The sequence below is a fragment of the Haliaeetus albicilla genome, chromosome 4 (genome assembly GCF_947461875.1).
Source record: "Haliaeetus albicilla chromosome 4, bHalAlb1.1, whole genome shotgun sequence".
Lineage (NCBI taxonomy): Eukaryota > Metazoa > Chordata > Aves > Accipitriformes > Accipitridae > Haliaeetus > Haliaeetus albicilla.
Window position 1 is genome coordinate 21,233,985 of NC_091486.1, and position 22,128 is coordinate 21,256,112.

Consider the following 22,128-nt stretch of genomic DNA (forward strand, 5'->3'; position numbering starts at 1 on the left):
AAAATGAGTACCAGATATTTAATACAGACAGAGGGAAAGAAGCTAAATGACAATATAGTAGTTGAATGCAATTTCTTGAGAAGCTCTGTGTGATGCAACAGATGTCCTTTTCACAATGAAGTATGAACTGAATTTTTCGTATGTAGTCACTAACTGTATGTCCTTGTTCTCTCAGTGCTCAGTGAAGAACATGCAGAACAGTGTATTAAGATAGGCTGATAATTCCCAGTTGCTACTGGAATAAATTTATTAAAGCCGTACTTTAAACAGAAGTGTCATAGAAGTTTAAATAGGCCAAAGGTAAGAAGCGTACCCTAACCTTGCATGTTACAGCCACTGAATAAGGTTATAGTACTATCAGGTCACTGGAACTGGTCATTCCTCATTTAGAGTTGGGTAATCATCTGTAAGGAGCATTTCATTTTGACGCCTTCTGCATGTCTCAGTTACAGCTACAAACAGAGAAATCTATCACCTGCTCTCTCATAAGCATATTATGAAAATAATTCAAAAGCCTGTGAAGCAATCAAATGCTATGTTGAAAAGTACACTGAAGTGTCTAGCAGAAAATTAATATAGGGTTTGGCTGGTATGGCTTTATCAGAAATCTTAAATTCTAGATGTAATCTCATAACAGATGCAGGTATTCTGGTAGCATAGCCAAATGTGGAAACAGATAGCTTCTACAAAAAGCCATCAAGCTAAGCAGAATTCTAGATAATATAAAGATTGTGAATAAATTTATTAAGTAGGAAGTTAAACCAGACTTTTCATCTGATGTGGTTCTTTAAAAAGAATTAAGAACGACTCAATCTTAGAAATTACTGTGAACACTGTTCCCCCCCCTTTAATTAACCCTAGAATATCATGCCTGTTTTCACTTGGTCTTAAAGAAAAAGTGTTCCTTAAGCAAACTGCCTTCTGATCTCTAGAAGCAGGGCTGGATGCCCTGGTGCACATGCTGCACTTCTAGAAGATGGAAACAGTTTTAAAGCTGACAGATATAGTTACTGAAGACCTGTTACTTTGGGTTTTTTCCCCCCAGAGAAAAAATTTCTGCCTGCTTAAATGGCAGAATACTTGCCCTCAGGAGACAAAGGCAGGAGGAACAATAAAACCAAAAAACATGGAGAAATGATGCTCCAAGGTGTCAAAAAGCAGCTATCAGGTAGTCTGAAGAGGTATAGAAGAATGTAATATACTCCTGTGCCTTCATCTAGATGATATATATCATCCTGAGGGATTCCATGAGAAATGCACTGAGCACTGCAGAAAAATAACTATTCCTCCCCTTTCACATAGCTAAACCAGAGAGTTTATTTCAATTCTTCTCTCGCATATATTACAGCCTGCACCGATTAGAAGAAAGAAGAAGAAACTACTCTATTTCTCGTACTTCTAACCCATAATAGAACAAGTACATCCATCTCGCCCTAATAAGAAAAGAGCTGCAAATGCAAATCATGTCATTCCCCCATTTCACTGGGGGCAGGGCAGGAGGGAGGAGGAGGGAGCCAGAGGAGACAGCAGACACTACTTCTGTAGTCAACCTTTCTGGTTATCAGCCTAGCCAATAAGTTACCCATTACTTTTTTTTTCCTGGTGCATTTTTATACACTGACTAGCTTTAAAAGCTACGCTTCCTCTGGCCTTCAGTTATTGGAGAATGGTGAGAACAATGAGAATTCACAAGCAAAGATCACAGAAAGCTGTCCTGTGGAAATGCACCATGGTGACAGGGGCAAGCCCTCACATTAACCAGAGTCACAAGAAGTGACAGAATGGAAAGTAAGGAACATAGCTGCTCACAAACAACAGAGAGGCACATGCAAATTAGTACATGAAAAACAGTAATTCAGTGCGAATTTGCTTTCCATTGGTACTTCCAGAAATGCCCTGCTTGACTGGAGGATGCTAGACTTTAAGTCCCCCCTCTACTGGAGGCCAAGACACCTTCAACAACTACTTTCAACAGACATTCCTACAGCGATACAAAAAGCAATCGTTTTTTGTAATCACATCCTCCAAAACTTGTAAAACTATTTTTTGCTAAAGCCTTCAAGGATTGCAGGTAGAGGAATGCATATAACACAATAAATTTAACAGCTGCCATAATTAATACTTAGTAAAAGTCCAAGAAGTAGCCATCAGCTCTCTTGGAGTGCATCATCTGCCTGTCCTCCTTTACCTAATTTCAGTAAAATCTTTACCTGAAACATCTTTAACTTCATTACATGACTTAGTTTTCCAGAAATCTCAGACCATAAATTTATTTACATATTCCTGCACCCCTTCATCTCTTACCTATTTTCCCCTGGTTATACCTACCTGACTAAATAACAATAAAAAGTGGGGAATAGCAGCCTCTCATTACATCACATCACTGATAGTTAAAAAATTAACCTTCACCTAGAACTAATCAAACCATGTTATGTTTGTAACTGTGGGGGGTTGACCCTGGCTGGATGCCAGGTGCCCACCAAAGCCATTCTATCACTCCCCCTCCTCTGCTGAACAGGGGAGAGAAAATATAACAAAGGGCTTGTGGGTCGAGGTAAGGACAGGAAGAGATCACTCACCAATTACCGTCATGGGCAAAACAGACTCAAATTGCGGAAAATTAACTCAATTTATTGCCAATCAACCAGAGTAGGGTAATGAGAAATAAAACCAAATCTCAGAACACCTTCCCTCCACCCCTCCCTTCTTCCCGAGCACAACTTCACTCCCGGATTCTCTACCAAGCCCCCCCAGCAGCACAGGGGGACGGGGAATGGGGTTTACGGTCAGTTCATCACATGTTATTTTCTGCCGCTTCATCCTCCTCAGGGGCAGGACTCATCACACTCTTCTCCCCTGCTCCAGCGTGGGGCTCCTCCCACGGGAGACAGTCCTCCATGAACTTTCTCCAACATGGGCGCTTCCCATGGGCTGCAGTTCTTCACAAACTGCTCCAGCATGGGTCCTTGCCACGGTGTGCAGTCCTTCAGGAGCACACTGCTCCAGCGTGGGTCCCCCACGGCGTCACAAGTCCTGCCAGAAAACCTGCTCCATGGGCTCCTCTCTCCACAGATCCGCAGGTCCTGCCAGGAGCCTGCTCCAGCGCGGGGTTCCCATGGGGTCACAGCCTCCTTCGGGAACCCACCTGCTCTGGCGGGGAGTCCTCCACAGGCTGCAGGTGGATATCTGCCCCACCGTGGACCTCCCTGGGCTGCAGAGGGACAGCCTGCCTCACCATGGTCTTCACCACAGGCTGCAGGGGAATCTCTGCTCCGGCGCCTGCAGCACCTCCGCCCCCTCCTTCTTCACTGACCTGGGGGTCTGCAGGGTTGTTTCTCTTACATGTTCTCACTCCTCTCTCCGGCTGCCATTTCCGTCCCAGCAACTTTTTTTCCTTCTTAAAAATGTTATCACAGAGGCGTTAGCACTATCGCTGATTAGCTCGGCCTTGGCTGGCGGCGGGTCCATCTTAGAGCTGGCTGGTATTGGCTCTGTCGGACACAGGGGAAGCTTCCAGCAGCTTCTCACAGAAGCCACCCCTGTAACACCCCCCCCGTAACCTCCCCCCCCCTAAACCTTGCCACACAAAGCCAATACAGTAACCAACAGTAAAAAGTGTCACTTCAAATACTGGATCAAGTGTTGAAAGGAAAAAAATGCATCAAATTTCTACACTCCTCTCCAAAAATGAGGGCTAGAAACTTGCTACTTGAAAGTTGAGGTTATGACACAATCAAACTTTAGGAACAAGGTCTTCCTATCATGAGGCTCACAGTAAGCACCACTGAACAAATAAATCTGTCAGTAACCACCGAAAGTATTCCTAGGTAGGGATGGAATAGAGAAGAGGGGCGGGGGGGACGGGACCCTACACACACTTTGGCTTTCTATAGATCTCTGACTACTTAAGCCTATGGCTTCATGGCCTTCCTTGCAAAAATATTTACTAATCCTATTCCCTAAAGAGAAAAAGACATTTGTTTTCATGCAGGACAACAAAAAAACACCAAAACCCCCAGAATTTGTTACTAACAAATGTTAATTACAATAGGTTTTGAAAAGTAGGGCAACACCACAAAGCTTGTTATTCACTGGCTAGCTATACAGAGTAAACCAACAGTTTATTAAGAATACCCTAATGACTGAAAATACTCAAGAATGGATCAAATGGAAACTCACAAAGGACTCTAAGAAAACAAATTCAGCAAAGCTAAGGTCTCTGAGAGGCATCTGAAACTGAAGCCCTAAACATGCAACCCTGCAAAACTACTTGTCTGACACACCATTTCCAAATAAAATGCATGTCACTATCATATTGGCCCTTGAAATCTCTAAGTTAATTTACTGAATCACACAACTGAAACTAATTACTCAATTTTGAGAAAACTTTTTCAAACTCTGCATTTCTTCCTTGTGGGAAAGCAAAAAACTAACTTAAAATGATCAGGCTGCTAAATAAAATAGTTCAAGTAATTTTTTTTCTTCTTTGGCTGCTGTCGTGGTTTAACCCCAGCCAGCAACTAAGCACCACGCAGCCGCTCACTCACTCCCCCCCACCCAGTGGGATGGGGGAGAAAATCAGGAAAAGAAGTAAAACTCCTGGGTTGAGATAAGAACGGTTTAATAGAACAGAAAAGAAGAAACTAATAATGATAATGATAACACTAATAAAATGACAACAGTAGTAATAAAAGGATTGGAATGTACAAATGATGCGCAGGGCAATTGCTCACCACCCGCCGACCGACACCCAGCCAGTCCCCGAGCGGCGAATCCCTGCCCCCCACTTCCCAGTTCCTAAACTAGATGGGACGTCCCATGGTATGGAATACCCTGTTGGCCAGTTTGGGTCAGGTGCCCTGGCTGGGCATGAGAAGCTGAAAAATCTTTGACTATAGTCTAAACACTACTGAGCAACAACTGAAAACATCAGTGTTATCAACATTCTTCTCATACTGAACTCAAAACATAGCACTGTACCAGCTACTAGGAAGACAGTTAAGTCTATCCCAGCTGAAACCAGGACAGCTGCAGAAAATTCTTCTGTCCTATGCTATATTTAGAACCAATGGAGAAGATTCATAAGCTCCACTCTGAAAAACATTCCAATTAAAAAAAAAAAAATAGAAAAAAGCAGGCGCAAAAAAAGCAGGCTCTTCACTCATTCCTTCCTCCAAAAGACTGTACCCTTCACTTCCTATCACTCACTGCTCTTACCATGTTTTTTTGGGGGGGTTATGCCTGTTTGCTTTTAAATAACTGCTTGCCTCGACCCCCCTGCAGGAATCCTGGTGATAGGAGAGTGCGAATGTCACTATCAGATTCTGAACAGATGACCTGAATCACTATCACCAACTGCTACAAAATAGAAATTGGTGTCTAGGCTTAAATAAGAGAATCCACCCATGCCTGAAGTTTCAGAATGAGAAATGACCTATTTCAGTCCTCCTTCCTTTTCTCAGTCTCTCAGTTTTTTTGCTTTAGCTGCCCACAGATCAACTCAAGGATCAAAAATTATTCTCTCTTGTAATCTTTTTCTCTAAAACCCCTTTTGGATTTCATTCTGATCCTCTTCTGCCTACTTCTACTCACTCAGGATATTTACGTATGTAACATCTTGCTTTGCTCTACATAGCTCTTGCTATCCACTATGCCAAAGCAGAGAGCAAACCAACCCAACTTAATCTGACAACAGTAGAGGAGTTTATTCTAGTGGACTATGGCATTTGAGCACACAGTTGAACAAACTCACAGTTTTGCTTTTTCTAGTATGAGACTTTAAAAGGTATTCTCTCCTCAGGAGCTTTGAAGCTGCTCATCTCTGATTATGTACAGGAAAGAGACAAACCAGCGATTTATCTATGTCATTTCTAGAGGAATCTTGCCTATTTGTCCACAAAATTCAACTATCAAGACAGAGCAAAACTAGAAGATAGTTTGAAGGAAGTGGACTGCAGGTCCTGCACAGTACCTCCCCTCATTCTGAGTGAGCTTGGCAGTGCTAATATAGGTTCTCATTTGCAAGAGAGCCATTTATGAAATTAATCACATACAGTATCTTCATTGGAAAAAAAAAAACAAAATAGTAACTGTGGGATAATAAAACTGATGGGGAAACGTGTGTGCTTCCTGATAAGCCTGTGAGCCCTACCTTGAACACTGAGTAATTATACACAATGTAATTTGACCAAGTGAAGATATATGCAACATTGCTTTCTGTCACTTTCTTCTGATCAAAGCAAGATAGAGGACACACAGTACTCAAGTGTAGACAAAGGGAGTGAAAAGAAGAAAGAGAATTGCCTGACAGTATACACATGGAGTCTCACCTTTAAAAAATTTTAAAAGCAGGGGAAGGCACCGTATTTACAGACAGCAATGTTCCTTGCTGTAAACACGCTAGCACAAACACCATAAAGCATCATAGTAGCCACCAATTATTTCAGAAAACTTCTTCTGACAAACAAAACCTCATATTTAAGTTATCCTGAAAATCACATGGGGGAAATCCACAAAAGTTCCACTGCAGCTCTGGTGAACAAGCTGGTATTTGATGTCTAAGCAACGACCTCCTGAATGCTAGCAAATGACAAAGCATGCAAACAGACTGGAGCCAGACTTTATCTCTCACTAAGAAGTGAAGTAGTTGTAACTATGCATTTACATTACCTGGTTTAAATGAATAAATTAAATAAATCAGCCTGCTTGCTTTCAGCAGTGAAGACACTGGCAATGCACTAACATGAGCACAATATACAGATAGTTTCTTTATTTCAGCTTACAAAAGTAACAAAATGGCATCCTAATTGCTCTGATCCATACAAGGTCTTGCACAGCAGCCTTCTTCATAGATGGTCTATGATAATTAATATAACATTTTAAGTCCCAGGATTTATGATTTCAAGTCACCAGTCAATGTCCCGGTCTTTCTGAACTAAAGGTGACCTCAAAGTTATATGCACAATCTATACTACCAATCAGCAGACTGAAATATGTATTTCAAATTAAAACCAGTTAAGAAAATATATTTGTTAAAAAAAAAAAAATGTCCAAAGCTGTAGCTAGAAACTATTTCTCTGAAGCATTATAGATTTTGTCTGAAGCGATGACACCTTTTTTTAGGACTGCTAGTAGTCTATAGGTAGTAGTGCTGAGCAAGTGCTGAACATATGACTTTGTACCCAAATAGGATGCAGGAACTCATCTTAAGTCTAAAAGGAAAACTTATGTGGGAAAATTCAGTGACTCTTACAAACCAGTATTCTTCTATAGATTTGCAATGACTAGAAAGAGCAACAGGTATGGCTACACATCCTGATAGGTGCCATACAGAATTTCTGAATCTCAGAAAACAATCTTCCCAAAAGGTAGGTAAATGTATGAAGTATATGTTTCCACAGCTACCCCAAAATCATAGTAGAATCATAGAATCATTTAGGTTGAAAAAGATCTTTAAGATCATCAAGTCCAACCGTTAATCTAACACTGCCAAGTCCACCACTAAACCATGTCCCTCAGTGCCACATCTACACGTCTTTTCAAAACCTCCAGGGATGGTGACTCCACCACTTCCCTGGGCAGCCTGTTCCAATGCCTGACAACCCTTTCAGTAAAGAAATTTTTCCTAATATCCAGTCTAAACCTCCTCTGGCACAACTTGAAGCCATTTCCTCTTGTCCTAGCGCTTGTTACTTGGGAGAAGAGACTGATGCCCATCTCACTACAACCTCCCTTCAGGTAGTTGCAGAGAGTGATAAGGTCTCCCCTCAGCCTCCTTTTCTCCACGCTAAACAACCCCAGTTCCCTCAGCCGCTCCTCGCAGGACCTGTGCTCTAGACCCTTCACCAACTTCGTTGCTCTTCTTTGGACACACTCAATGTTCAGGCTTACACAACTCATGCATTTTACTAAGTGACTAAAACCTGGATGTAGGTCAAAGTAAACCAGAGCAAGAAAGGAAAAGTAAGTATAACTTACCTCCCGTTAACTGTAGTATACTTGATCACATCTCCTGGCAGGACCACTGACAGTTCAATATCTTTATCGATTACATTCTCTTTCTGTTCCATGATGAGGTTGGCTGATTCTGTGTCATCAAACAGAGAAACACCACTGGGTTTTGTTTCAGATGGAGGAGGCGGTGCTTTAGATTTTCTTCTGAAATAAATGGACAAAAATTAAAAGTCAAGTAGGTATTTATACATATGATTCCATACTGGCAAACTAACAAGTCTCAGAACAGGAATGAACCACACTTAATTCTTTTCACTTGGACTGTGTTAAGTGATATGTGCAAGGAAGGGATGAGAGAATATTTTAAATATACAATCAGTGGTGACAGAAGATACAACTGGCTAAAGTATCTATCATATTAAAAAAAAGCGCGCAATAAACATCAAGCCCAAAACAAAAAAGTTTTTTTAATATACATTAAAAAAAGTAAATTAATTACTTTTTTTTTTCCTTTGGGTTATGCAAAGGACCCTATTTGTGCATTCTCCATACAGATTTACTGGAATAGTATAAACAGAAATACTATCCAATGCAGTACGAAGCCAAATTGCATTGACAGTATGTTTAATATATAGGATAGATTGGTGAGGGAATAATCACACTTTTCCTCCCCAGATTTTTCTTTTGATTATTAAAATAATTCAAACAACTCCTACCAGCTCTAATCTATTTAATTCTATACAGTAATAAAATAGCAGTATAACCAATACTATGTCATAATATTTCTTGACATTTCAGTCACAATATATTTTCATATTTCCCCCTCAAAATATGCTGGTTTCCTGTTTTATTTTCTCGCTATCCTTTCCCATCAAGAGTATAAGCCAGTGTATTCTTAAATGCAAAGAGCAATCACTAAATAGGTTTCACTTATTTCACTTAAAAAAAAAATCCAAAATGGTATAAAAGAAAAATGCTCTACATCTCTTAATATATTTACATTACAGTAAATTCTGAAGGCAGGACTCTCCTGTCCTACAACATATAGTCCACCATCCCCTTTTATTCAAATAACTTTCCACAGCTCACCAGAATTTTCATAAGGAAAACATACTATTATTAAGAATTTCACCATTAGAAACAAAGCCAAAACACACTGTGGAGACACGCTACCTCATGAGAGCTTTTAAATTTCTTATAAACATTCTTTTAAAAAGCTTGAATGGAGTCACATTCACAGAAAACTAAAATACATTTCAAACATAATACACAAAGGTTCCAAAAATATGCTTGCAATTTAGATTCTGGAGCTGTACCAAAGTATTTTTTTACTTTAAATGTAACCAAAGAAATTAACTTCTGTAATTGTCCTACAGAATTAAACCAAAGATCTAGCATACAAGAATTAGAAAGACATATCTTCCTTGGGAAAGAAAAGTTTAAAGTCACTCACAGTGAAGAGCAAACAAGGTCCAGAGCAGCATTGCAAAAGACTGCGTAATGAGGCTTCACATGACCATCTGTTGCTGAAAGTGCTTAGAGTTTTGAACTTCAGAACTCTGTGCTGAATAATTAACTATTCACAGCCTCTCAGAGCTAATCGGGAATACTCACAGACCTCCAAACACACCAAATGAGGATCTGCCATCAGAATTCATACCTCCTCTCCGTTAATGTTTTAAATTATTTTCAGTGTACTCTACATACAATCCAAGACGTGTGGCATTAACTGCAAATTTAACTTTGGTCTCTACAGCAGCTTGCCTGGGTTGTTTCTGGGTTATGCGAACATTGCAAAAATGTATGAATCAAACTTCTTTTTACTCCTCCCCAACTTGTTGGGGGGGGGGGGGGGGGGGGGTGCATGAATTTTAGCTCATATAACTGCCAAAAAGAAATTATTAGTCAATACAGAGCATCAATACAACTATTTAAAAAAAAAAAACAACAAAAAACCAAAACAAAAACCAAACCCTAAAAACTCACCCAACAACATTAATACCAAACCCCATCCAAACCCAAAGTGAAGCAGTACTGCTTTTCCCCTTCTTTGCTCATTCTTACATCTTTAAGTGATTTCAAAAGACTGTTAAAAGATATTTGTTGCAACTGAACTCAGAATTTAATCTTTGAAGAGTACATGCCACAGAAAGATTTGTTTGCAAATGCTAGTGGACTCTATTTTCCATTAAGCAGAAAAATGAAATTTCATTGCTGGAACTTTACTATAACTGGAGAGCACTTAATCACACACAGCAATAAATGCACGGTCCATATCAGTAAAATGCGGATTTATACAGAGTCTAACTTGCACTGTTGTGGTGGGTTGACCCTGGCTGGACTCCAGGTGCCCACCAAAGCCATTCTATCACTCCCCCTCCACCCCCGCTCAGCTGGACAGGGGAGAGAAAATATAACAAAGGGCTTGCGGGTCGAGATAAGGACAGGAAGAGATCAGCCACCAATTACCGTCACGGGCAAAACAGACTCAAATTGCGGAAAATTAACTCAATTTATTGCCAATCAACCAGAGTAGGGTAATGAGAAATAAAACCAAATCTCAGAACACCTTCCCTCCACCCCTCCCTTCTTCCCGAGCACAACTTCACTCCCGGATTCTCTACCAAGCCCCCCCAGCAGCACAGGGGGACGGGGAATGGGGTTTACGGTCAGTTCATCACACGTTATTTTCTGCTGCTTCATCCTCCTCAGGGGCAGGACTCCTCACACTCTTCCCCTGCTCCAGCGTGGGGCTCCTCCCACGGGAGACAGTCCTCCATGAACTTTCTCCAACATGGGCGCTTCCCATGGGCTGCAGTTCTTCACAAACTGCTCCAGCATGGGTCCTTGCCACGGTGTGCAGTCCTTCAGGAGCACACTGCTCCAGCGTGGGTCCCCCACGGCGTCACAAGTCCTGCCAGAAAACCTTCTCCAGTGTGGGCTCCTCTCTCCACAGATCCGCAGGTCCTGCCAGGAGCCTGCTCCAGCGCGGGGTTCCCACGCGGTCACAGCCTCCTTCGGAAACCCACCTGCTCTGGCGGGGAGTCCTCCACAGGCTGCAGGTGGATATCTGCTCCACCGTGGACCTCCCTGGGCTGCAGAGGGACAGCCTGCCTCACCATGGTCTTCACCACAGGCTGCAGGGGAATCTCTGCTCCGGCGCCTGCAGCACCTCCGCCCCCTCCTTCTTCACTGACCTGGGGATCTGCAGGGTTGTTTCTCTTACATGTTCTCACTCCTCTCTCCGGCTGCCATTTCCGTCCCAGCAACTTTTTTTCCTTCTTAAAAATGTTATCACAGAGGCGTTAGCACTATCGCTGATTAGCTCGGCCTTGGCTGGCGGCGGGTCCGTCTTAGAGCCGGCTGGTCCGTCTTAGAGCCGGCTGGTATTGGCTCTGTCGGACACAGGGGAAGCTTCCAGCAGCTTCTCACAGAAGCCACCACTGAACCCCCCCCTCCCCGCTACCAAAACCTTGCCACGCAAAGCCAATACAACTGTAGAGAGCTAGAACTGATAAAATACTTTTGTCAAAACTTGTGTGCAACAGCTAGATATATGAAGTTCTACATATTTATAAAGAACACACACACGGGGTCAGGCAGTGTAACAAGGTCGGCTGAATCTCCACGTACAGAGCTATGTGCCCTACCCATCTCTAGCACATCTGCATGGTTAGTTTTGCTTACATTTCCCACCCCACACAAAGGAGGAAAAATCTCCAAGTATACTTTCTCAGAAGTTATGCTGAGTTTTTGGCAATCTCTTATTAAACAACGGGGATCCCAATACTTTTATTTTCTGTTTCCAGATGCCATGTCTCTTTTTTCTTCATTTTTCACCAATTCTCTCATTCTTACCCCAAAGTATTTACATTTGGTCTTGTAGCTTTTTCTTTTCTTGAGTTTGTGTCTCTACCTTGCCACAGGAGAGGCTGCCTGACAGGTAACAGAAGCCCTGCACCCCCAGCACTGGTATTGGGAAGCAAGAACAATTCATTACCATGATTACATCTACAGGTGCAAATCAAGAGCAGCAAGTGACAGGATGGTGGAAATATACTTGCAAGGTAGTTTTAACCAACAAAACCCTCCTCTTCTGCACTATGGGCCCTCCAAAAAGCTGACACAGGTGATTTCTCTTGCAAAGACATCCTCCACATGCCATTTTATTCAAACACCAAAAAGTAAAACCAGCATTAACCACATAACTCCAAGTCTATGGCACCATTCCAAACACTTATGCATCATGAAGAACAAACAAACAAACAAACAAAAGCCCAGTTCTCTTTTGCTGCTTCACCTCTACCAGGTACTCAGCAAACCTGGAGAGCTCCTGGTTTTTACTGAATTTGCTAAAAAGACAGAGGGAGTGTCAGGTAGTTTCTTCTGAAGAGAAGAAAACCCTTGATTTTTAGTAAGACAAAATACAACCATAACAAAGAGAATAAATTTGCTATCATATACAAATAACACTTTAGAGGTCAGAAAAAAGGTGTTGAGTAAATGGTCTCACTCACGGCACCTTTCATGTTCAGATAGCTTCCAGATATGCTAGAAGCTAAGCAGACCTAATCTAATTTTCAAAGTAAATATTAGAAGGAGTTAGAACAGCCAAAACCATGCTCTTTATTTTCATGGCTACCACAGAACTAAAGGAAAGCTGCAGGAAGAATCAAAGTACAGCTTATTTAAGCTATGATATAGAGGCAGCTAAAAGTGAAATTTTAACCAAATAAGGCCACAACTCATAATATAAGAACTCCTCTGGAAATTGTGATGCAGTATCCTACACAATGTGGGTCCTCACTCCTTCCTAGTCTCCACAGGTCCCAGCTCTATTAACTGACTGACCTTCCCTACACCAGACGTTAAAACTGCCAATCTCCACTCACCTGAAGGGATGTGCTCCCCGCTGTTTATCACCAGGTAAACAATTCCAGCTACCTATTATGCTGGAACTGCTTGACTGTCATCTTCTGTTTAACCAATTGGTTAAGACAAAGCAGGAAAGAAAAAAAATCCAACCAACCAAACAAGAACTCCCCCTTTTTTCTCTGATTCTTCCTAGCCCTGGAAAAGGCAGCCCAAGGGACACCCACAACACTCTCACAGGGTCCCACAAACACAAGCTGGTACAGCCTGGGCAGAGTTTGTATTTCCCTTGTTACCAGGGCACCTGGAGCCCACTGCTTATGCCAAGACTTTCAGCTAGCCCTCATCTTGTGAGATGATATTGTTCCTAAGAGAATTGATTCATATCTCTTCAAAATTTAAATTTCTGAAGTCCCACCTACAATTCCCACCAGTCTTTGTGACAGAATACAATTCCTGTAGAGACATTAAAGAATTCTTTCAGCCCAATGCAGATAGAAGACTTTATCATTTTAAGAAAAACAATACATCTTTTAAAATCAAATGCAAGGCCATAAAGTCAACATTTTATGTGCTTCAGATCCCACTTCTACAGAATAAAGTGTCATTACTGTATCTCAATATATCTCCTGCTTGCCAAAAAAAATAATAGTGTCAGTGATCTGAATGTGTGGAAGCCCTTTTTAAAACAAAGGTCTGGCACAGTAAATAAATAAAGCATCTATTTATTTGATTTTCAAAAAATTCCTGTTAGAAAGTTACAAGCAGTATATTTTTAACTATCAGTAACTAGAGGAAGGCACTTTAAAATAATGAGAAATACTTGAACTGACAGTGACCTGGATATTCCAGTTATCGCCAGCAGTTCCTTTCAATAAGGATCACTTTCCCCAAAAAACTGGAGGAAAAAAAAAGAGGAAATCTATCTACTAGATTTGTGCACAACCGAAGGCTACAGCATAAAAAACACCACCTCTTCAAATCTTGGTATCAAGGTATATTAATGTTTACAGCACCTCCCCTTTTGAACACAATTACATGAGACACTATACAAAGACAGCTTGATAGCCCTCTCACTGAAATTATTTTCAATCTAACCTCCAACATCATAACCATCTCTCAAGTTCTCTATAGCAATCACCTAGGACAGGAAAGGTCATAAGGGGACCTCACCTGCAATTCAGTCATCTCTCAGGTACTGAAAAAGTTCATTAAACATAGTACAATAAAAACCTCCTACTGCACAACAGATAGGCTTAAGTTTGTAATTTGACTTATGGCACCATGAAGAACACTGGTTTATACAAAGAGCAACTACACATTTTTTTTATATCAAACTTTACAAAATTATGTATGCCAAAACACAAGCAGCACTTAATTTTAGTTTCACTCAGAGTCAGAAAAGGATCTAGCTCTACTACGATCACATCACAAGAGGAAAAAGGCTGCTGTGATAAAGCTTCTTCTAGAGCTTTTCTTGCCTTTGACCTCTCACCCCAAGCAATTATTATAATGCTTTCTTGATTATCACAATAATGCTGCTTCACTGCTACACCAAAGTAGCAGACAGCCAAAACCTTGCACATCACCTGCTCAACCAAAGAACAGTTGAACAAGAGTTCAGGCCTACATCAACTACATTAATTTGTTTTGTTTACAATAAAACATCAGTTTTGGCCAACAGGTATACAAAATATTTAAGCCCCTACTTTTGCCTATAAGCATTCCCATCCCAATTCTCACCTTTAATACTCACAGAGCAAATCTGTCTTCTATACTAAGCAACTATCATGAACGTACCAAATTTCCTCCTGTTTATTCAGTTCCCTCTTTGGTGATTATGGTTTCACAGCATCACCACTGCACATCTTCAAAATCAAACAGTACTTGCTAGGAAAAAGCTTGGAGACAACTGCAGCATTACTATCTGATTCTGCCCATCATAGTCCAGCAATGACTGAAGTTATCAATGCAAGTCACTCAAAAAATCACTGCTATATGTTTCAGGGCATATGTATAGATAACCTCTTTAAAAGAAAAAAAAAAAAGAAAAAAGGAGGAGAGGAAGTATTTCATAAGACATAAATGTTCAGTAATCCACATTTCAAGTTAGTTTTCAAGTTGGAGCTCCCACATTGGGACTTGATCATTACTTAATCAAACACATGAAAAATGCAGTATTTTACAATACTGTCTATTGTCCATGGACCAGTCTGAAAGGCTGGTTTCACCTGCAGTATAATTATGATGATATTTTGTTTTCTTTCCTTTAGTGAAATGCAGCATGATTTTCATTTTTATTGCTCGTAATCCAAATACTAACAATCGGATTGACTTATCTGTTCCACGTGAATTATTTTTCTTTTAGCTTGAGAACTGGAATACACAGCTTTTCTTGTTATAGTAGCTACAGAGGTGTTGTAAAGTCACTCTGCATAACCTTGTGATAGACTGAAATGAAAATACTCAAGAAATAGGACCATTACTCTTCCCACCCCCATCAGCACAGCGGAATAGCCTATAGGTGAGCACAGGATTTATCTTCTATGTACATGAAGCTTTTTTTCCTGTCTGTGATCTGATACTTGGCATCTAGTCTCTTAAAGCAAAACAAAACAAAACAAAACCCCACCTTCTTCCAGAGATCAGTGAAAACAAATAATTTAACGAGTAATGTGTAATAAGGTATATATTTTCATTAGAGATTTCATTAAAAATCTGTATTTAAAAACAAAACCTTAACAGCTAACATCCTACAACATACGAGTTTCTATTTTCCTGTGTGCTATTAGCAAACAGCAGAAAATTCCCGAGTCCCTAAATTATCTGTTCATCATTATGTGGAAACATTGCATGGTATCAGTTAAAATCAACAGTGTCATAGTACACACCACTACAACAACGTATGTATGTGTTTATTGCAAGCACACATCTTAACATTTTGCAATACTTCATTGTAAGTCCACTTGCTAGCTTATCTTTAAAATTATATTTATTTCATACCACAAAACAAGGTGATCTGCTTTTCTCATTTTCAGAAAGACTTCTCTTTCACACCTTGGATTCACCCATTCCCATCCTGGCTTCTTCCAGCCCAAGCCTGAAGCTGACAGAAAAAGAACTGACTGGAAATCCTTTGCTTTACACTGCCCAATGAATTGGGACTGTTCTCACAAAAAACTCACACTTTTAGCTTTTTCCAAAACAGGAAAGGCTATTTTGTTTATAAGCTTCTAGAGATTCTCCCCCTTAACGACTGTCACACTCAGAAAATGGAAGAACGCCACCTGTAACTACATACATCTTAACCACCTTTCACTGCTGTTTGCTGCATCCTACCTCCTCCATACACACACATTTCTAACAAGTTGCTTGAAACAAATTCTAGAATTTTTTCAGTCACTTAAAGTTTTAGATCAAGAAGTCAGAAGTTATGCTACAGCTGTATCAAAACACGCTCTGCACAGCTGTTGAATCACAAGAACAATACAACTGAACTGAATACTAACTAGCATCAGCAAAAGTCTATGTATTTTAATGTTTGGTAAGAACAAGGACTCTTGTTGTCACTCTTGATTTGTCACAAAATTCTCCTGCCAGAAAAAGTACAGTTGCTTCTATACAACACGTTTTATGCTATGGCACACTCATTGGCAAATTAGAGTTCACTGCCTAGATTCTCTGATCAGGGCTTGGAATGGGAAGTCCCTAAATTTACTTACCTTCCGCGACCTTTACGGTTGCATTGTCCCAATTTTAGCTCTAATACTCCTCCAAATAAGACTGCAAGCCATCAGTCAAATCTAATGGAGAACAATGATTGCAGAAAAGAGTATGCTTTTAGGAGCACCTCCAGATGAAAGAAAACCTCCGAGATAAAGAACGTCAAATAAACCATTCAGAGACTAACATAACATCTCAACTTCTCCTTCTATTTTATTCAGAGTCACTCTGTCAGTTCCAGATGGTCAGCACTGGTTTTCCCTAAAGCTGCTACAAAACAGAATTCAGACCATGACCATCCCACAGCAGGAAATGGGCACTACATGGTAGAGGTGCATGAAATGACCAAGACATTTCCTTGAAGCTTTACGACTCACCAAGCACCTAAGGCTATGAAGGCAAACTCCCAGAACTAACAGTCAACAAGTAGACTGTGCTCCTCAAGAACACAGTTCCCACCTTGGAATGGACATAAAGATACAGAAGTGAGGCAACTCCTGAAAACTACCCTTAGTGGAGTCTAGGGTTTACAGCAGAAGCCCATGCAATGGATCAAGTTAAGTGGCTGCCATTTGAGAATAGGCATCCTTTCTTCAGGTAAAGTTACTGCCTACTGGTAGAGCCCATCTTGTGTCTAGGTCTTGCACTGAGAGACTAAGACAAATGAACATCCTAACAGGGAAAAAAGGCTCAGATGAACTGGGAAAGCAAACCACAACCTGCAAGGAGATCAAGAACCAAGCTTGAAATAAACTATAGACTAGAGAAACTAAGCAAACCAACCAAACAAAAAACCCAAAATGCTGAAAATGTGAAGGAAAAAACAGAAACCGCTTTTTCCTGGTCATTTTATATTTGTTGTAAAGACAATCGAACTGAAGAGTCCAGACATTTCACCTCAAACAAGTATCACAGAATGGCAGACACGAAAAGCATCACAACCACTCCCAGCTTTGACTCACCTTTTTATAATACATGAAATAGGTATACAGTCATTAGACTCCGCATGAATCTTTGCCTTTGCTTAAGATGTATGGCTGTATGTATGCACCATCAAACTTCTTTGTCCCTCCCTTTTTACATAAAACAGTCTAAATTTTTCCTATGTACGGAAATTAAACACTGAACCTAGTCTTGAATGGCACATTCAACTTTTGCTTTCAATTACAGCACTGCTTGCCAAGAAACAACAACAACAAAAAAGTCACCAGACTGATAATATTGTGTCTTCTTCTAGACATTATTTTGTTTTCACACAACTGCATTTGGATCACAGAGAAGAGACTCCTCAGCAGTACGTTGCTTTCTTCTCTAATGATGTAACACATTGTCCACATTCACCTTTTAATGAAAGTCTTAAAACAATATACTTTTCTTAATCACAATCCTTAAGACCACACAACTTCTGGTACATGACAGAAAAGCTATTCCAAAACACTAAGATTTGTTCTGCATATTAGTAGACTTACAATTTTGTTTTTAAAGTATCAGCAGACCATAATGTGCAGTTTCTAAAGTGGAAACACTTCTTCCCACCTTCTAACTGAATGTCTGAACTTCCTACTTAGGTCTGTGGCTGATGTTTTGTAAGAATAGAGACCCACATGGGACTGTAAACATAAAATTCATCTAAGAACTGTTCTTGTTTCATTCCTAATGGAGCTTTTTCACCATGTCTGGCATTCTCACACTAAGATTAACCAGAAAACATTTAATGTTTATCTGAAGACTTCCATTGAGTCTCTAACTTGCTATCACCTCTACTTATATCTAAATCATGCTCAAAGACCAGTTTGCTGTTGGTCATGAAAAGCACCTCTCTTTTTGGTGGAACCTAAAATATCAATTTTTAACTGGAATTTGACTAGTTGAAATGTCACAGTCTATTCATCTTGACTAAGTTAATACCAGGCACACAGGTTTCTACACAAAATTTGGGTTGCCAGAAGTGCTGCAAAAAAGGTTACTTTTGTTTTAACATACTATAGGTATTCTAATATTTATCCTTAACATTAAGCAGTCTAAGTATTTGCTGTACCAGCCTCATGGCATCTATGTAACATGCCTATCAGTCTTGATGCTAGGCTTTCATCTCTAGATCAGTATCACTGTTTAGCACACAGTCTGCCTCTATTTCTATGATAAAAGCACCAGCTGGATGTCAAGATCAAGGTATGGATCAATGAGAGTCAAGCACTGTCCATTCTTAGGTTATCCCTTCAAGCCAGGCTTATGATACATGTAGGACAAAATAAAGGAAAAATATTTGCTGTACTTGCTCCAAAAGAAATATCAGCTTTCAGGTTCTAAATTCAGCCACTTAGTTATTTGAGGAAGATTCTGAGGCTATATTGTAGGGATATTGTGCCTAGCAGGTGGCTCAAGAGGTACCAAAAACCCCCAAAGTTCAGAAGCACATTTTAAGTTCAAGTTCCAGTTAAATTCAATTTACAATTTTTATCTTTTGTGGTAATGGGGTATTTCACAGTGCACTTCTCTCTTCAGATTCCCAAGGCTGAAAGGAGACCAATATTGCAAATAATACTGGTATTTTAGAAAATATTACATAAGAATAAGATGGTACTAGAAAAGAGACAGTGGGTAAATAGCTCTCCCAACACAAAAACGTATTGTGCAACCGATATACCAATTGACATGCCAGTAGTAACGCTACAGGTGATAAGATTATTAATAAACTGATATTTAAAGATCATCTCTATGGGTTTACCCAGTGAGGTTCCAGCAAACAACAAATCATCTGCAGATATTCCTTAATTTATGCCCATGTTCAGATGACTGCTACAACAAAAGCAAAAAATTTAAAGTACCTACGTTTCCACTCTCTTTCCATAAATAAACGGGATCAAGAAAACGAGGCATCCCTGGAATCAAGACGTTTTCAAAACTCTTGCTAGAGAAATGTTTTTCCTAGCCAATGGGATGTGTGGAATCCCCCCCTAATTAGCCTCATAGCTCTGAAGAAAAGAATTTTTTAAAAAAAGTCTTATCCTAGAGGGAAATAAATCATGGGACTGGGACGGTAACCATGACAGTAAGGTGAAAGCTTAATGGAATCTTCGGACGTCTGGTTCACACTAAAAGCGAGAAAGCAGCAAATGAATCCTCCAGTTCCCTCCAGACCATTTGGAACAGACACTTGCCTGTCTGATTGTCTGTCCCCATGGCAGTGGCAGTCTTGAAAACAGAAGAGACTGTATTCGAGCCATAATTCATGCAATGTTTTCTCTTATTACAAGGAAAAACGGGAGATTCAGAGGCAATATAAACACAAATCTAAGGTACAGGCATGCTTTTAATTGTGCTCCTCTTAGCATTAAACGGGCACCAACTCCAGTATAAGCTTATGTAACGTAATTAAGTCAAGTACAAATTTAAAACTTTTCTAGAAAAATGATTCATTCATTGCTGTTCAAAGCCCAATCATAACTATTATTACGATGACCTTTTCAAGCTCACTTAAAACATATGAAAGACTACCCAACTCCTGAGGACAGATAGCTACTGACTTAGTGTTGTCTTATGCCATCCAACAAAACATAGCTCCTCTCTAGGCATTAGAATTGCCTCACCATTAGGAAGACAGCCAAGAGCTCAGAATCCTAGCAGGCAACAGAGGATAAAAAAATACTTTATGTTATAAATTAGCATAAAATTTATTATTATTACTGAGGAATTATAGAAATGTATTCCGATACAAAAGTTCCTTTACAGCACATTGTTGTGCCAAAAGAAGTATTTATTTTTCTCCTTAAAAATAAATAAATAAAACAAACAAAAAAGAAGAGGTGTAGTGGAAAATTAGTTCCAATGACGTTACTTCGAAGGAGACTAAGAACTTAGATTTCTGAAGTAAATAAGGCTAACACAAAATACGAACACAAACTTGGCATGTCCATGTGCAACACACCTCTACAGCAAGCAGATACTTAAATCTATTTGCAACCTTTTCAGAGTATCAAATGAAAAAAACACAGTTTTTTAAACACAGTTTTACTACCAAAAGAGAGTACAAAAAACTTGAATGACATTCAAAACTATTAAAACTTCTTATGACTCACTTAGCCTTTATTGTATTTACAGTTATGAAAACAGCCTGACAGAAAGGAAGGAGAGCAGGGAAGAGAAAGCAGTAAATCTGTAACAGTAATTGAGTAATATATAACTGGCTGAATAAACAGGAAAAGAAAACAAAGAGCAGCTTGAACTGAAAGGGGGAGCTTAACCTTTGATACACTAATAAATCTAACAAATGCTTAAAACTCAAGCAAACATATGTTACCTCCACTAGGAACAAACCTTCAAATCTTTTTCAAGAACTGCTATAAAAGGATGGTCATACAGATCTTTTTCTCCCATGGCCAGTAAAAAAAGTTCAATTAAGGGCTCTCAAATAGAGCAAAACCTGAATCTGCCCTTCTGGCTGTTACCTCCTAGTCATGAAAGCAGGTATAACACCACTGTCTTTTCAAAGACTGCAGATGAAAAACTCCTAGCTCTGCTCATGGCTTTTTCAGCTGCTATTCTGAACATCAATAGAGGTAAGAATTGTCAATTTATCTGAGCTTTTCTACTGCTGCTTTTCTCTCCTGTTCAAAATCATGTTTTAGTAGTAACACTGTAGGCAGGAACTGGATGGATTTAGAGGTTGGGAAAGGTAGGGAAAAGAAAAGCAGAGCCACTCAGTATCACAGCGGCCAGGAAAGAGGCTAATATGGACCCTTCCCTTTTTCCTCACATACAGACATGCCTCAAATATAGGAACACAGGTGTAGGTGGGTAATAGATAAAATATTGCAGGACAGCAGCTAGGAAGCTTTGCAGTAACAACAGGGAAGACAAACTTTACTCCCTCTTCCTTTTAGCTGTTATAGAAGGTTGGGTTCAACTGCAACAGTCCCATTTCTCAGCTGAAGATTCAGATACAGGAAGAATAATTGAGCTAAGCACAGCGATGCAACTTTGGGAAGCACTGCAGCTAATTTCTGTTTTTCATGCAGGTCTTTGGAGAGAACAAGTTTTCTCCCTTGTAGAAAGCTCTTCAGCCACCAGAAGCCTTCTCTTAGCAGTTATGTCCTTTAACTACCAAAATGTTTTGTACATTTGCATAACCAAGAAATAGGACAGTTTAGTAAACTGGAGAACAGACATGATATTAAGCATTGGAAGGGAATGGAAAGCAGGGAAAGTGTCCTATCCTGAGCAAGAAGCTTCAAAAAAACCAACACCACACACACATAGATGCCATGTGACATGGACATGTGTGTGTCCATGAAGAATGGACAGACTTCCTACTCAGACAACCGTGTCAGCAAACAAGGCACCCTAGTTCATTAAAGGAAAGAAAACAAAAGATAAAAAAGTTAAGTTCAGGCTAACAAATTGTACAAAACCAAGCATTTTCGTTACTAGATTGCAAGAGAAGCATCTTGGCAGTTAATATCCTGAAAGCTAGGATGTAATCAAGAGGTTTCTCGCGAAGTATGAACAACATAGGTTTACTTCCCCAAACAGAATCGCTGAGCATCTCAGGCTAACACTCCTTGCAAAACTAAGAAGAAA

General features: G+C 40.0%; 1 protein-coding gene across 11 annotated transcripts in view; it reads right to left on the minus strand.

Moving 5' to 3' along the window:
- Positions 1 to 22,128, minus strand: part of COBLL1 (cordon-bleu WH2 repeat protein like 1) — a 96,482-nt gene that overhangs the window by 37,044 nt on the left and 37,310 nt on the right. For 9 of the 11 annotated variants that reach the window (XM_069781262.1, XM_069781264.1, XM_069781268.1 and 6 more), the window contains exon 2: positions 7,978 to 8,157. In XM_069781262.1, coding sequence (XP_069637363.1) covers positions 7,978 to 8,157 — 180 coding nt within the window. Of the gene's footprint in view, positions 1 to 7,977; positions 8,158 to 9,406; positions 9,553 to 22,128 lie in introns of those variants that run through there. The other 2 variants (XM_069781267.1, XM_069781265.1) reach the window with 2 other exon arrangements.